General features: G+C 39.3%; 1 protein-coding gene across 5 annotated transcripts in view; it reads right to left on the bottom strand.

Moving 5' to 3' along the window:
* Window positions 1-14,714, bottom strand: part of LOC109928546 (CDP-diacylglycerol--glycerol-3-phosphate 3-phosphatidyltransferase, mitochondrial) — a 67,548-nt gene that overhangs the window by 39,087 nt on the left and 13,747 nt on the right. For 4 of the 5 annotated variants that reach the window (XR_007264551.1, XM_048610759.1, XM_048610760.1 and 1 more), the window contains exons 3-6: window positions 12,868-12,945; window positions 9,374-9,473; window positions 7,917-8,106; window positions 4,188-4,366 (exon numbers count right to left, since the gene is read on the bottom strand). Coding sequence is in view for 4 of the 5 variants with exons in the window: in XM_048610759.1 (XP_048466716.1) it covers window positions 4,188-4,366; window positions 7,917-8,106; window positions 9,374-9,473; window positions 12,868-12,945 (547 nt within the window). In the remaining variant the exon portion in view is untranslated. The remainder of the gene's footprint in view (window positions 1-4,187; window positions 4,367-7,916; window positions 8,107-9,373; window positions 9,474-12,867; window positions 12,946-14,714) is intronic. The other variant, XM_048610758.1, reaches the window with a different exon arrangement.

Here is a 14,714-nt window from a genome sequence, read left to right as displayed (position 1 = left end):
ACTAGACCGTACAAGGTCAAAAATCACAGGACACCAAGTTATGGTCCAACAGGTTTATTTGAAAACGCTAGTTTTAGGCGTGTTGGTCCTACATCCAACGAAGGAGCAACACTCTGAAAGCTACTGTTTTCAAATTAACCTGATGGACCATAACCTGGTGTCATGTAACTTTTGACCTTGTCCACCCCAGTCCAACACGAGCACCTCCACAACATAGATCATTTAAGAGAACAACTGAACTAAAAGGAATGGGGACAATAAAGGAATAGCCAACATTACTGAATCCAAAACTATATCTATAACAGGTCCACAATGTGTAACTGTAATAGTATATGGCTTTCTACTTCAATCACACCTGCGGTAGATTTGGAGTAACTATTTACTTTGGTTGGTCCATCCAGGACTGAGGCATAGCTTAAAAATTATAGCCAAGCTTTATGAAGAGTGAAACTGTGGGAATACTTCCACATACAGAGCATGGTTAAAGTTTGGAACTATCTTCTGTGAATGGCAATTGATTCAGAATCACATGCGAAATTTAGTGCCAATTTTAGGCAATGAGGTAATTTTCATTTACAGTAATTTAACAGAAATTAAGGTCATATGAGTGCAGGAAATCACATTCATAATACAGTCTGGCCCCACAGCTAAACCATTAGTGCTCATTTATGTAAAGGGATCATTCAGCTCCTGTTAAAACAAGGCCTTTGGAACATAAATTGCAAGAATGCATGTCTCAGGATTGATGCCCATGTGGCAATACTCAATTCCAACAAAGTCCCTATAGTCAACATTAGTGAGGATAATGTGTTCAGCTAGTAGTCAATGGATGGCAATGATCAGTTCTTAAATGTTCTGGCAATAGCCCTATGACTAAGACATTACGATTATTCACAAATCAATACCAAGAAAATCCACTTTCCTGTATTTGAAGTGACAGTTTAATTTACTAGGCAGCTTTGCTTAAGTGAAGTATTTTTCGAGAAACAATTGCCAGAAACTCTTCTTCAAACAAATTATTTACGTATCACAATTTAGCCTGTTTTTGTCCCACAACTAACTAGAAAAGTCACAGAAATGCTGTCATTCCCTAATAACCAAGCAAAACTTGAAATGTATAGAAAAACTAATCATTTGTCTCAAGTTATATAATCAACCTAGCAAAGTGAAGGCAAAGATTTCTACAACAAAATAAAAGCAGGATTCAAGATGGCAGCAGAGAAGGATGCTCCAGTCAGAGCTGCTCAGAGCTCCTCTGCTCACCAGTCCCTATACCTTTTTCCCTTCCTTTTTCCCTCTCTCCTCTTGTGATTTTCCCTTTCTCCCCCCCCCCCCCATCCCCCCCCCCCCCCCCCCCCCCCCCCCCCGAGAGCTGAGTTGAGCAGCGAGAGGGCCGAGTCTTGTGGCGGACCAGAGCGTGCGGGCCGAGTCCCGCGGAGGACCCGAACAGGCACCGGCCAGGTCCCACGGCAGATGGGAGAGGACACAGGCCAGGTTCCGCGGCGGACCGCAACGTGTGGGCCAAGTCCCACGATGGATCAGAGAGGGCATGGGCCGAGTCCTGCAGCAGACAGGGCAGAGCACAGGCCAAGTCCCACAGCAGACCACAGCAAGTGGGCCAAGTACCGTAGTGAACCGGAGTGGGCACAGGCCAGGTTACAGACATAAGAGAGCATGGGCCGAGTCCCGCAGCTGAACCAGCACAGGCAGCGTGACCTTCTGCTCTGGGGAACGCCCTGTGAGCCCCAGAACACAGTGAGCCCGGAGCAGCGCGCGAGCTGTGAGCCCAGATCAGCGCGTGGGCTGTGAGCCCGGATCAGCATGCGGGCCGTGAGCCCGGAGCAGACCGCAAGCGATGAGCCCGGAGCAGCACGGGGAAGAAGTCCCGCAGCAACATGTGTGAAACAGCCCCGGAGCGGCGTGCAGGCAGCGAGTCCTGGATGGAGACCAGTATGAGGGAACAATCCTTACTTTAGAACACTGTAAAGTTAACCCCTTAATATTCTCCTTTTCTTAAACTTATTTTCAACTCTGTAATTAAGCAACTACTTTTATTCCTCTGCTGTATCCAAGAATTGTACCTAGGTACATGTAGTTAAGATGTCACCATAAGAAGGCAGACATTGTAAACGTTTTTCACTGTACTCCTACAATGGAGTACACATGACAATAAAAGGATATTGTATTGTATATTGTATGTAGTGGATCACTCAAGGCACCACAAGATTTCTCCTAAACATTTATAATTTACAAAACCTGGAAAGTGAGACAAAGCATTAAATACCCAAAATCTCCAATATCCACCATATTTGACAAATTTCCGGGATGGTCTTTGAAAAATGCTAATCCGAGAATTGCCACTGTGATACAGGTTTCCAGTGTTAAGTCCCAACAATTTAACATCTAAATGAATTAGGGTGCAGTGTTAAGAAGAGTTTCCGAGAACCTATTTGCCATTATCACTTGGTGCCACAGTGGAGCGGACTCAGATTTTGTCAACTGACTTCAGCCCTGGCAGTCTTCACAAGTATAAGGTAGATTTCTTAAAAATGTAAGTTGTATATTTAATTTTAAATCTAGTTACTTTTATGAAATTAATATTCAAACACTATTCTCACTTTTTCATTTTCAACTTGAGGTAACAAACCAATTGTCTGTGAGATATTTTGCCTTCTGACTGAGAGTCTGTCTTCAAGACAGTCATCATAACGAGAAAATTCTTCATCCCCACCCCCTCACTCAGCTACTTCTGTTCTGACAATGAGCTCCTGAGTGACCACTTGATGTCAACTGATGCTAGTGTACTGACAGCTGTGATATCTGGGCAGCCTGTGCCCACAGCAGAGGTCTTTTTGAAATTTTATGTTGATACATTGGAGCAAGAGTAAAGGGAACTCCTCATTCTTCATCATCCTATCCCCATCACATTTCTCCTCCCCATTAACTGACTGCTTCCCTCATCCTTTTACCCTTCTATCACCTAGCGCTCCTTACAATTATTACAACCCTAACCCCTAACCCTGCTACCCCACAGCAAGTTTTTAAATTGAGAAAACTAGGCAGGAAACACAATCTTTTTAAATTAAGAAAACCAAAAACCATAGTGATAAAACATCCCTGAAAGTTGATGGAAAGTCATGTTGATGGGTGGTTCAAAGGTCAGAGGTTGGAACGGATCATCCATTACATGGCAATTGTTTTCTTGTGCTCAATACTAACAAGTATTAAAGGAACCACTCCAGATATTTAAAGAATATGGAAGTTTTGACCAATTTGAGTTTAGAGGAAAAAAAATTGACAGTAAAACTAATTGTTGTAATGTAGTCTACAGGAATTCCATTTGAACATTAGCATATTTCAAGTTTAGGAATTTTAAAAAATCAAGAATGAAAACTGGAGCAAATAAAGAGTTACTGCAATTGTATTTGAGCTCATAAGTTGACAAATATTGATAAATGAGGGATCAACATTGGACTATCAAGAGGCAGCAGCTGAATGGTATGAAGACTGGGACAAACTGGGCCTAGATTGACGGATTGAAAGAGTTGAAATCTTTGAAGCCCAAAAGGCTTCAAGGAAGGTGAAGATGCAATAACTCATTCACGTCATTCAGGGAGAAAAGGAGTCTATGCATTGAGAAAATGTAATCTAAAAAATCTGATGCAAGGAGAATGGTTGCAGGAGAAATAAGATGAGTAGTTTTTAAAAAGGAATTGCAGATAGCACTAAGTAGGTGCTCTAATTTCACGTGAAATTCATATTAACAAGTATAGATAATAATCAGAGTATTCAACAGATGAGGTTTAACCTGTAACAAAATATCTGCAGTGGAAAAATTAAATCTGACATCCATCAAATTCAGTCAAATTGATCATTACATTTTCAATAAATTATTCAGTTTGATACATAAACAGAATTTCGTTCACTGAATTAGTTCAATTTTATTAACTCATGGATAGAATCTACAGCAATTTCTGGTTACAGGATTCTTCATGTAACTCGGTGTTTGCAGACAATGAAGGAAGATCATCAACTTTTCTAACACACACCCTCATATCTCTTGGTGACATTCATCTTCAGAAACATACCAATTTTTTCACATGCATGCTTTGAAACCTAACAATATTCAGAGTGTAGAGGCTCCAAGTCAGACCAAGTTGGTTTTTAGATAAACGAATGTACTCTACCTGTGAATGGGTGGATCATTCCTGGTTTCACATCAGCGGTATCATTCTGCTGTAACTGAAGTGAAATATCACTGACTGCATTGACTAGATCTTCAAAGAAATCTGCTATTTCATGGCAGTCTTGGAGTAAAACATAACGGTCCTGTCGATTTGTAAAGTAGGAATCACTCAGATTTGCTCTACAGAGATCAAAAAGTCAAATTTGTTATTTGAATCAAGGCCTGAAGTTTGCAATACTTTTTCAGCTCCCAAGTGTTAGCATCTTCAAAACACTGTACCAGGCAACTGCAAACATACTTTGTGAACATTACAAAGCTGCACACACCTTGACATAGCATTTTATCATTGCCCACACTGGTTCAAGATGTCACTGAATAAGTGGGAGGTTTTTGAGATAGTAATAACAGATGACAAGTGTTCACCATTATTTGCAAAAATCGAATGACAATTTCTGCCACCTGAGGAAGTCAGAACATTGCTATTCAAGATCCTCTATTCTTCTAGAAGCTTCCCTGGAAAAATGTAACATTAAAAATTCAAACATGCAAATACATGCTGCAGCATGAGTAGGGTACATATATGATAAATGCTAAGTAAACAAGTGCAAAAGCTGATGTTTGTATATTGAAAAATAAATTAAATTTTAACAGTGTGAGAAGTTTTAATTATTTCCAAACAATCTCTCTGGAACTTTTACATTAAGTGGATCCTAATTCTTTTAGACTTTAATTATGGAGAGTTATTTTCCTTATATTCTGTCTTTATCTATCTAAATCACATCTAAATATTTGAAGGCAGCAAATGAACTCCTTTATTCAAAAAGGGAGGCAGAAAGCAGAAAACTTCTGATTGTCTTTTGAGGCAAGGTTAGATAGGCTGGGCTTGTATCCACAAGAGTTTTAGAAGAGTAACAAGCAACTTGAATAAAACATGAGATCCTGAGAGGGTATTTTCAGTAGCGTACTCCTGCATCTAATCTGTATGTTTGTGTATAATGAGGTACATCTTTATTAAGGCAACAGCCTTTTCTCATTAGACTACCAAGTGGCTTTTCTCTACTACACTAGACCAGGTAAGTGTGTTGATCTATTCCAGAAAATAATATGATAACTGCAAATCTAGCAAACAGCTGATACAACACGATGAGCAGTGGTGAGGAACCATCTTGCAAACACACTGCTTCTGATTCTCTTAGCTGGAGACTCCAGTGCAAAAGCACACACAAAGTCTGAACGCAAGTGTAAGTAAAAACTTTCGGTATTCATTTGCAGTTGACCACAAAATCTACCAATAAGTAGTGTCATAATTGCACAGACTAACACTTTGGAAGTGAAGAAGGTTTCCACATACTTGTGGCACAAAGATTGGTAAAATTCTCAATGCTAACAATAAATAAGAGTGTAAGTAAGCACGTACTGAATATGTGCAGCTTGATAGTTCTGTCAACAATCCCTTCATTCACTTTGCTGATGACTAAGTGTAAATTATAGGTTGGAAACTAAAGCAGTCAAAACACAAATGCAGCAATACCTGGACAATTTCCAGGTTTTGGCTGAAAATTGGCACATAACATTCACGCCTCACTAGTGACAAGCAAAGACCATTTCCTACAAGAAAGAATCTAACCATGACATTCACCGGCATTTAGCATCCTGCTGCTGTCAACATCCTGGGGATTAGCCAGAAATTGAATAGACTAGCCACAGAAACACAATGGCCACAAAAGGAGATCAGAGAGGCTAGCTATCCTGCAGTGAGTAACCTACCTCCTGACTCCCCAAAGCCTATTCACAATCTCAAGGGATAAGGTGATGTTTGATTGGAATGTCTGGATGAGTACAGCCCCAACAATCCTCAAGAAGCTTGACACAATTCAAGACAAAGCAGTTTACTTGACAGGCGTCACATCCACAAGCAATCAATCCCTCTATCATAGACTCTCAACAGCAGCAGGGTGGACCATCTACAAAATACCCTGCGGAAATTCAACAAAACAACCTTTCAAACCCACAACCAATACTGTCTAGGAGGACCAGCAGCGACACACATGGGAATATCACCACCTACAAGCTCTCCACCAGATCACTCATCATCCTGAGCTGAAAATATATCATCATCCCTTCATACACTGGGTCAAAATCATGAAACTCCTTCCTCAGTGGTAGTGTAGGGTTAACTACAACAAAGAGACTGCAGCTGGTCAACAACGCAGCATTTTGTCAAGGGTGACCAGGGACGGGAAATAAATGCTGGCCCAACCAGCAGCACCACATCCCATGAATGAATGAATGAATGATAAAAAATATAAACCTGCTTTATGTGTACAGGACATACCTGGTAACTTTCCACGTTATCCGGCAGATGCCGATATTAGTGCGTTGAATGGTGTACTGCAACAACTTGGCTTGGAGCAAAGTTAATTTGTCAGTACTACTGCTAGAATGTTGTCAGAGCCCACGGACATTGTAACATCCTATGCTTTTCAGCAGATATCATGTTGGATGACGGAAATGGCTGAAGACTGGCATCTATAATACTTGGGATGTCAGGTGGAGGCTAAGATGTATCACACATTCAGTATTTCTGGCTAAAGATGGATGCAAACACATCTGTCTTATCTTTAGTACTGATGTGTTGGGAACTCCACTGATGTGAATGGAGATGTCTGTAGACATTTCACTGCCTTTTAATTGTTTAATTGTACCCCCTGAAACACAATTGGATGTGTCATGACTGCAAAGCTTAGACATGATCTGCTGTACATGGGATCGCTTAACCACATCAACTGAATGCTTCTTCCATTGTTTGACATGTAGGGAGTCCTGTGTTACAGATTCAACAGGCTGACATCTCATTTTTAGGTATGCCTGGTGCTGATCCCGCCATGTCCTTATGCATTGTTCATGTACATGAATCATGTAAAACTGACAGTCAGCCAGTAAATCACATCTGTAATAATTGAATTATGGTCATGATCATCTGTGGAATTTAAGAATTTCATGTAGTTTATATTTAGTACTCAGCTTACAATATGCAGAATGGAGCCACAAGGGGTTAAAAAGTGAAAAATAAATTGGGAAACACAACCTGCTGCTGCAAATTTTACTCTAGGTTTTTACTCGTGCCTGTGTCCCATCAGGAAAAACTGGGACACTGACTGTAATGTTTAAGCCAGGTTTTTACAGTGCAGTTGCGAGACAGATTTCCCAGGAATCACAAAACTTGGCAACTAGAAATACAGTCCAGCTGGCTGCAGATAGTAAGTAATTTTTAAGAGCACTGCTTGGGAGCCAAGAGTAATTTTATTTTACCACTCAAGTCCTCAAACGATCCCTTGTTAATCACAAATTCATCTCAATGCCACAATTAGCTGATTTCACTTCGCTTCCTCATTACCTTTTACCCTGAACCGCCTGGTCACCAATCTGCCAACTGCCCTACATCCCTAATCCGTCTAAACTGGCCTCCAGTTCCTAACACCAACACCATCACCATCACATGAACCCCCACGAACATAAATTATGAACTCATAAATTTGCTGGCTGGCAACAGTCCAGCTGTTGGCAGGAAACCGAAGAAGAAAAAGTGACAGAACACCTCTTATTAAAATTCTCTACGTCTCCAGGAATCCCTGATTCACTGTTTGTGTTACCTTCTACCGAAACCTCTGCCTGCTGCAAAGTCAGGGTCAATACATTTATAAGTTCAATGTTTTATTTTCGTACTCACCCACTAACAATGACATTGTTATCGAAGAGGTAGATTTTGATGTGTTGCAGTCCAATTATCTCATTGAACCTCTCTGGAAGAAGGAATTTAAGAATACCTCTGAGATCTGGAGTGTGATACAAAGAAACACGCACTTGATTTGGAAATTTCTTTAACAATGGAATCAGCATAGTTCGAGAATTCTTCTTGCCTATAGGGAATAACACAACACAATTATTCCTAGAAGGATGAGTAACTCTGTTTAAAAAGAACCTGTCAAAATGCTTAATGGAGAGGATTTAATAAACTGTAAATGGAATAAAGGTAGACAAAACTTTGCATTTGAAACATATTTTGTAGATTTTGAATTAGTGCCTTAGAAGAGACAAGTCCAACCTATATATTCTCCCCTATTAATCAACCAATGCTACAGATTGAGAACGACTGAAAACATGGACAGAGCATGTTCCAAGGTCACTACTTAGATCATTTGTATTCAGATAAGATTGTAGTCAGGAGAAGAAGAAATGGAAGTAATTTGCATTTTCTCTTGACTCTTTGTTGGGAAAGGTCAGAACTCTCTTTTGCAGTTCTATTAGCTTATTCCTACAAAGTTAAAAGAAAGGAACAAAAACAAAGTTGCTGGAATAGCTCAGCAGGTCTGACAGCATCTGTGAAGGAAAAAACAGAGTTAACGTTTCGGGTCCAGTGATTCTTCCTCAGAACAGTTCTGAGGAAGGGTCACCAGACCTGAAACATTAACTCTGTTTTTAACTTTACAGATGCTGCCAGACCTGCTGAGCTATTCCAGCAACTTTGTTTTTGTTTCTGATTTACAGCTTCCACAGCTCTTTCAGGTTTTTTTGTTTAAAAAAAGGAGCCTGGAATCAGCTATTAGAAAATTAAAAACAAATCATAACTGGAAGCCTGTAGTAGAAATCTAAAAATATCAGTGTGCTAACTTAATACCAAACTCATGAAAACTTATACTAAGAATAACAATAAAAATAACTGTGTGCTTCAGTAGTTCTGATTCCCTAACAGATCACAGATAAAACCTTTCATTGCTTCTCCTTTCCCAAGAGCTATGTGGATGTACCAAAACTTCATGCAGTGGTTCAAGATGTAGCTCACCATCACCTTCGCAAGGACAATTAGATATGGGCAGTAAACACTGGTGTAGCCAGCAATGCCCACAGCTCTTGAAAGAACATTGTTTTAAAAATTCAAAATGTCTACACACAGTAGGAGATGAAGTACAATTTTGTATATTAGAGTGCAAAGTTTGTCAAAGAAAAATTGCAAGCATAGTACATATAGTAGACAACTGGACATACAACATTAATCACCAATAAAACTTAATATTATTCACTTAAAATGAATTCACCCACATTTGCATTATTTTAACGTTAATTGTATCAAACTATTTGAGGCATATCTAATCTTTTAAATAGTAACAACTGTTCCCATTTACATACCTCTAGACCCTCTTGTACAGTCCAGCAGAACAGAAACTCTGAGATCAGATATCGGAGTTTCGTCCCGTGATCGTTGCAGTGTTTCTTCAATGCAATCTACCTGATATAATCAAGGTTACAAACCATATTTTGTTAGTTGAAATTGAAATATTAATTCCATTAGTACTGACAAAACTTTAAATCCCACTTCAATTTTCAGTCCTAGAAATCTAAATATGCTAACTTATTTGTCACTCTAATTTAGAAAGACTTTTTTTTGGATTTCAACAATAAAACTGACTTAAATTTCCATTTTTTGTTGGTTTATCATAGTAACTTGGCAAAGTAGAACAGAGGGAACAGACATAATCAGTACAGGATTTGCAAATCAATAAAAAATTCGACTAATTTCAAATTAGACTAACTAGTTAATCAAGACTTCTACCTGGATATAATGCCTATGTGACATTCATGAGGATTTAAAACGTGATTGAAGATTCAACCACACTGAGATAGAGGGAGAATCTCTAGAGAAACCATCTCTGCAGAAGATAGGTTTGAAATCGAAAATTTCCAGGTTTGAAAAACAAAAGAATGTAGCTCCTTGGGAGTGTAGAATCATTTTTGATTGGCTCCAGCAGAAATTAGTATTTATTAATGGGACAGTGTCATACATAAACATAAATTTTTTTTTTCAAAAAAATACTAAATTTTAGAATCTTCTATTCTGAAGCCAAATGTGCAAATAAATTACAGACGTCAAACTGAAATTTACAAAAATTACGAATTTACCAACAGCTACAGCTATTCCATGGTCTTAAAAGAATGAACAGACCAGTTCAGCAGAAGTTGAGAAATAGCTAATGTCAGTTTAAAAGTTCAGCCACTGCATTCATAGAGATATTGCCCAAATTTTGCAAGCAAGCACAAATCCTGCTTGAGCTATTGTTTTGAAAAGAAGCCAACACAAAGATTTCTAGGCAACCTGGCTAACTGTCCAAAAATCCAGGAGATCTATATTGCACACAACAAAATGTTTAAATCATCCTGCCCAGAACTGCTTTTGCAACGGCAATTGATTTCTTTGTCATGGCCTTTAGTGTGTCCTGTACCTGAAATTTATCCAAACCAGAAGTGGTTCAGCAAACATCAGGGCTCAGTTCTAGGCAAAGAAAGTTGTACGTGACTTGAAGTTAAAACCATTTCTCTCTCTACAGGTGCTGCCTGACCTGCGAAGAATTTCCAGCATTTGCTGATTTTATTTCAGATTTCCAGTAGTTTGTGAATATACACTCAAATGTAGTCGGTAATTCCCTTCCTCTTCTGACATCCTTCCAAGTCCCAGAAATAAAAAGGTGACAGCAGGATACTTTATTCACAGGCATCCATAGAGGTATCCTTTGCTTTAGCAGAGTTACACAGTTCTTGTTTAATCTCGCAGTTTTTAGCAACATTTCATTTTAACATTGCTATGTTAGTAGTACTGGAAATCCTGTTGAGCACTGCAATATTTATATGATCTTTGTTTAAAGTACCTTACCTGATCACATCATTTTAGAGTGATCTGTCCCCCTCAAACTTGTGGCTGAACACCTCCACATGCCTCATCACTGTCCAAGATCCCATGTGACAGGGACACAAAACATAGGGCACCAGCCACTGCCAAGCTCAGCAGCAAGTCCTCCCCATCTCCCTCATCTTGCTCTCAGGGCTGTTGCCACTGGCAGTATCACCCCACCGACCACTACAGAGGTCAAAAGCCTTCTGCCCCTCTACCGACCCACCACTTCTTCCTCCCAACACCGCCTCTGCTGTCCTTCACCTCCACCACCTCTTCCGCTGACTGTCTTTCCTCTCTTCCCTACTCACTCCTCTCCCTTCCACACTCTATCTCCCTCAATCCCTGTTCTCCTATCCCCAGCCCAGAGGGCGGCAGCTAACTCATTGAGTTCAAAAGCTACTTAATAAAGTCATTTTTCAGAGATAGTAAGAATACTGATGCTGGAGTCAGAGATAACACAGCAGGCCAGGCAGCATTAGAGGAGCAAGAAAGCTGACGTTTTGGGTCGGGACCCTTCTTCAGAAATCTGATTTCTGAAGGGTCCCAACCTGAAACGTCAGCTTTCCAGCTCCTCTGATGCTGCCTGGCCTGTGTTCCTCCAGCTATACACTGTCTTATCTATTAATAAAGTCATTGAATCATACAGCACGGAAACAGACCTTTTGGTCCAAACAGTCCATACCAAACATAATCTCAAACGAAACTAGTCCCACCTGCCTACCCCTGGCCCATATCCCTCCAAACCTTTCCTATTCATGTACTTATCCAAATAATGCAAGAGCCTATGGCTTTAGGAGCATTATATTCATAGTATATTGTTGGATGATTGTCTTCTATTAGTTACCCAGAGTGCTGGAATAGGGCACGCATTTTCAGGAGAGTAACCTGTATCCAGTGGAGCACCACAGTGATCAGTGCTGAGGCCACAATTACTTATAGTATATTTTAATGACTTGGATGAGGGAAGTGAATACATTACAACCAAGTTTGCGAATGACACAAAACTAGGTGGAAAGGCAAATAGTGTGGATGATTGAAAGACTCTGCAGAAGGATACAAATAGGTTACATGAGTGGGTAAAAACTTGGCAGATGGAATATAATGCAGAGAAATGTGAGTTAATGCACCTTGGCTGGAAGAAGAGGAGTTGACTATTATTCAAATTGAGTCCTGAGCACAAATCACAAAAAATCTAGCACAGAAGCTCAACAAGTAATTAGCAAGGTAACTGGAACATTGACATTTATTTCAAAGGGAATGGAGTATAAAAGTAAGGAATCTTGCCAAACTATACAAGGTGCTGGTTAGACCACACATGGAATACGGGTGCAGAGTCTTGGGCCCCTTATCTAAGGCAAGATGAACTGGCACTGGAGTCAGTCCAGAGAAAGTTCACTATGGTGATCCTAGGCATGGAGGGGTTTTCTTGGGAGCAAAGATTGAGTAGGTTGGGCCTGTACTCAGAGGAGTTTCCATGAATGAAAGGGAACCTTTTGAAACATAAAGATTGTTAGTGTACTTGAAATGGTAGACGCTGAGGTGTTGTTTCCCTATCGAGTAGAATCTAGGATAGAGAGCATTATCCCAGAGTAAGGATCGCCCGATTAGGGCAGAGATGAGGAGGTATTTCTTCTTTCACAGGGTGGTGAATCAATGGGATTCTTTACGTCTGAGCGCTGTCGAGGCTGGGTCATTCAGTATATTCAAGGCTGAGATAGACAGAATCTTAATCAATAAGAGAAACAAGAGTTATGGGAAAAAGGCAGGGAAGGGGAGCTCATGTTTTTGCTGAACGGTGCAGCAGATTCAATGGGCCAAATAACCTACTTTTGCTCTTGCATCATATGGTCTAATGGTGCTGTAATTACCAAATTACTGTTTAATTCCAATAAAATGTACAAAATAAAATACCATTCAATAATTAACTTCTGGGGTCCTCCAGTATGTTACCCACCAGCTCCTGCTCCAAAGGTCCTGTTCCAAGGTATAAAGACGCCATAACTATTCTCTTCTTAGCCATTTTGATATGCTCCTATTTATACAAATCGAAACAGAACATTATTTCAATTTAGTTAACAATTATGTATGGGAAAAATTAAGACAGAAAGAATACATGAGATATTTAAAGTTTCATTCACCATTAGCATAGATTATAACCCACTGTCTATACAACCTATTCATGCATCAACATGACGACAAAGTGGACAACCTCTCATTATAATCTTTGTTCTTATTACAAGACATTGTTTAATTATATTGGATTGGAGTAATGATTATGATTATGAATATACTTATATGAATACAATTTTTAACATAAATATTTTGTCTAATTAGTCTTGCACATTTAATACAAATTAATGGAATTGGTTTTAAACTTCCCAAACAAATTTCTCCAACAATTCCAAAGATAATAAACTTATGTTTCTTCTGCAATGTGTCAATGTTATGTCAGTATTTAAATAAAAATTTCCCATAACTTGTTTTTAACTCAATGTTAGCTGCAGAATTTACTGGATAGAGAGTGAAGTTTCTATGACTCCACATCTTAAACTTCTATCAGCCCCAAAAAGACTTCCGACATGGTATTTATGTTATTCTCACCTGTCACCCATCCTCTTCCTTTAGTGAAACTGCAAATCACTACTGAAATTTAGATGTTTTTATAGATCTTTTTTAGTCAACTATTCAGGCATGTTGTGACACCTCTGCAGCGGGTGGTATTTGAACACAGAACTTTTGGTCCAGACACTACCACTGTGTGATTTTGCATCATTAGCATGCACCTCAGCACCAAATTGGATGGGAATATCCAAAACCATTTCACTTGAGGCACCTACAACGATAGCAGTGGGAAGCTCTTAGCTCTTTAGTCAATGTGGAATGAACCTCAGAACATGCAGATGAAAGAACACATTGCACCCCAATCACAGTTCCACTGATAATTCTATTATAGTGATATGATTATGATACCAACAAATTAAAACTGCATTTTTATGCAGAACTTCCAAAGGATATCTGCTGTCTAAATTAGTCTTACTTATAATTCTCAGAATATAGGACAAGGCTCTGCCCTAATAGGCCTGAGAAGAAGGTAGCAGACCTTCTCAGTGATCTGGTGTTGTTAAACTATCCACTGAAGTGGCAGTTCCAACAGTCAACCGTACTAGAACAAAACTGTGTTGTATATATCCCAGGTACCCAGGTACCAAGTGTCCTCCAAATGGCATGAATAAAAGAAAATGGCGTTTTTGATAAGAATATTAAAGCTTCATAGTGAACTAATTCTGTTGATCATTAGTCCAGGCCTCCGGACTGCAGTAACAGAATGCCCATACTATTTCAATGAATTCCTCAAAAACTTGGCACACGCAGCTTTAAAAAATTTAGTGCAACTTTACCGCAACTCTCCAACTTCTCGCACATCACTGCTTCAGCGAATCCAACTTAGGTCAGAAGAAAACTATACATAGTTGTATGCTCTGATGCTCTGAACAAAAATGAACAAGTACCACTTAAGTGGTAATTCTAACAGTCAACTAACGCGCTAAAAACTGAAAACCATCACAGTTTGATATGCACATGTAGAGAAGGGCATGGCGAGATGGTAGTGTGCATATAAATTTATTACACATTTTTCCAAGGTAATTGAAGGACTAAAAATGAGTTTATTGAAGAGTGTGCAAAAGGCAGCATTGAAAACCAGAATGTTCTCATCCTTTTGTAATCAAATTTAGAAATATGCTATACACAAGGTGATACTACTCATGTGCACTAACGTCAATCCATTTTGCATATTAACTT

This window comes from Rhincodon typus, chromosome 23 (assembly GCF_021869965.1).
Source record: "Rhincodon typus isolate 14 chromosome 23, sRhiTyp1.1, whole genome shotgun sequence".
Classification (NCBI taxonomy): Eukaryota; Metazoa; Chordata; class Chondrichthyes; order Orectolobiformes; family Rhincodontidae; genus Rhincodon; species Rhincodon typus.
The sequence above is the reverse complement of the archived record's forward strand: the minus strand, read 5'-3'. Positions and strand labels throughout refer to the sequence as shown.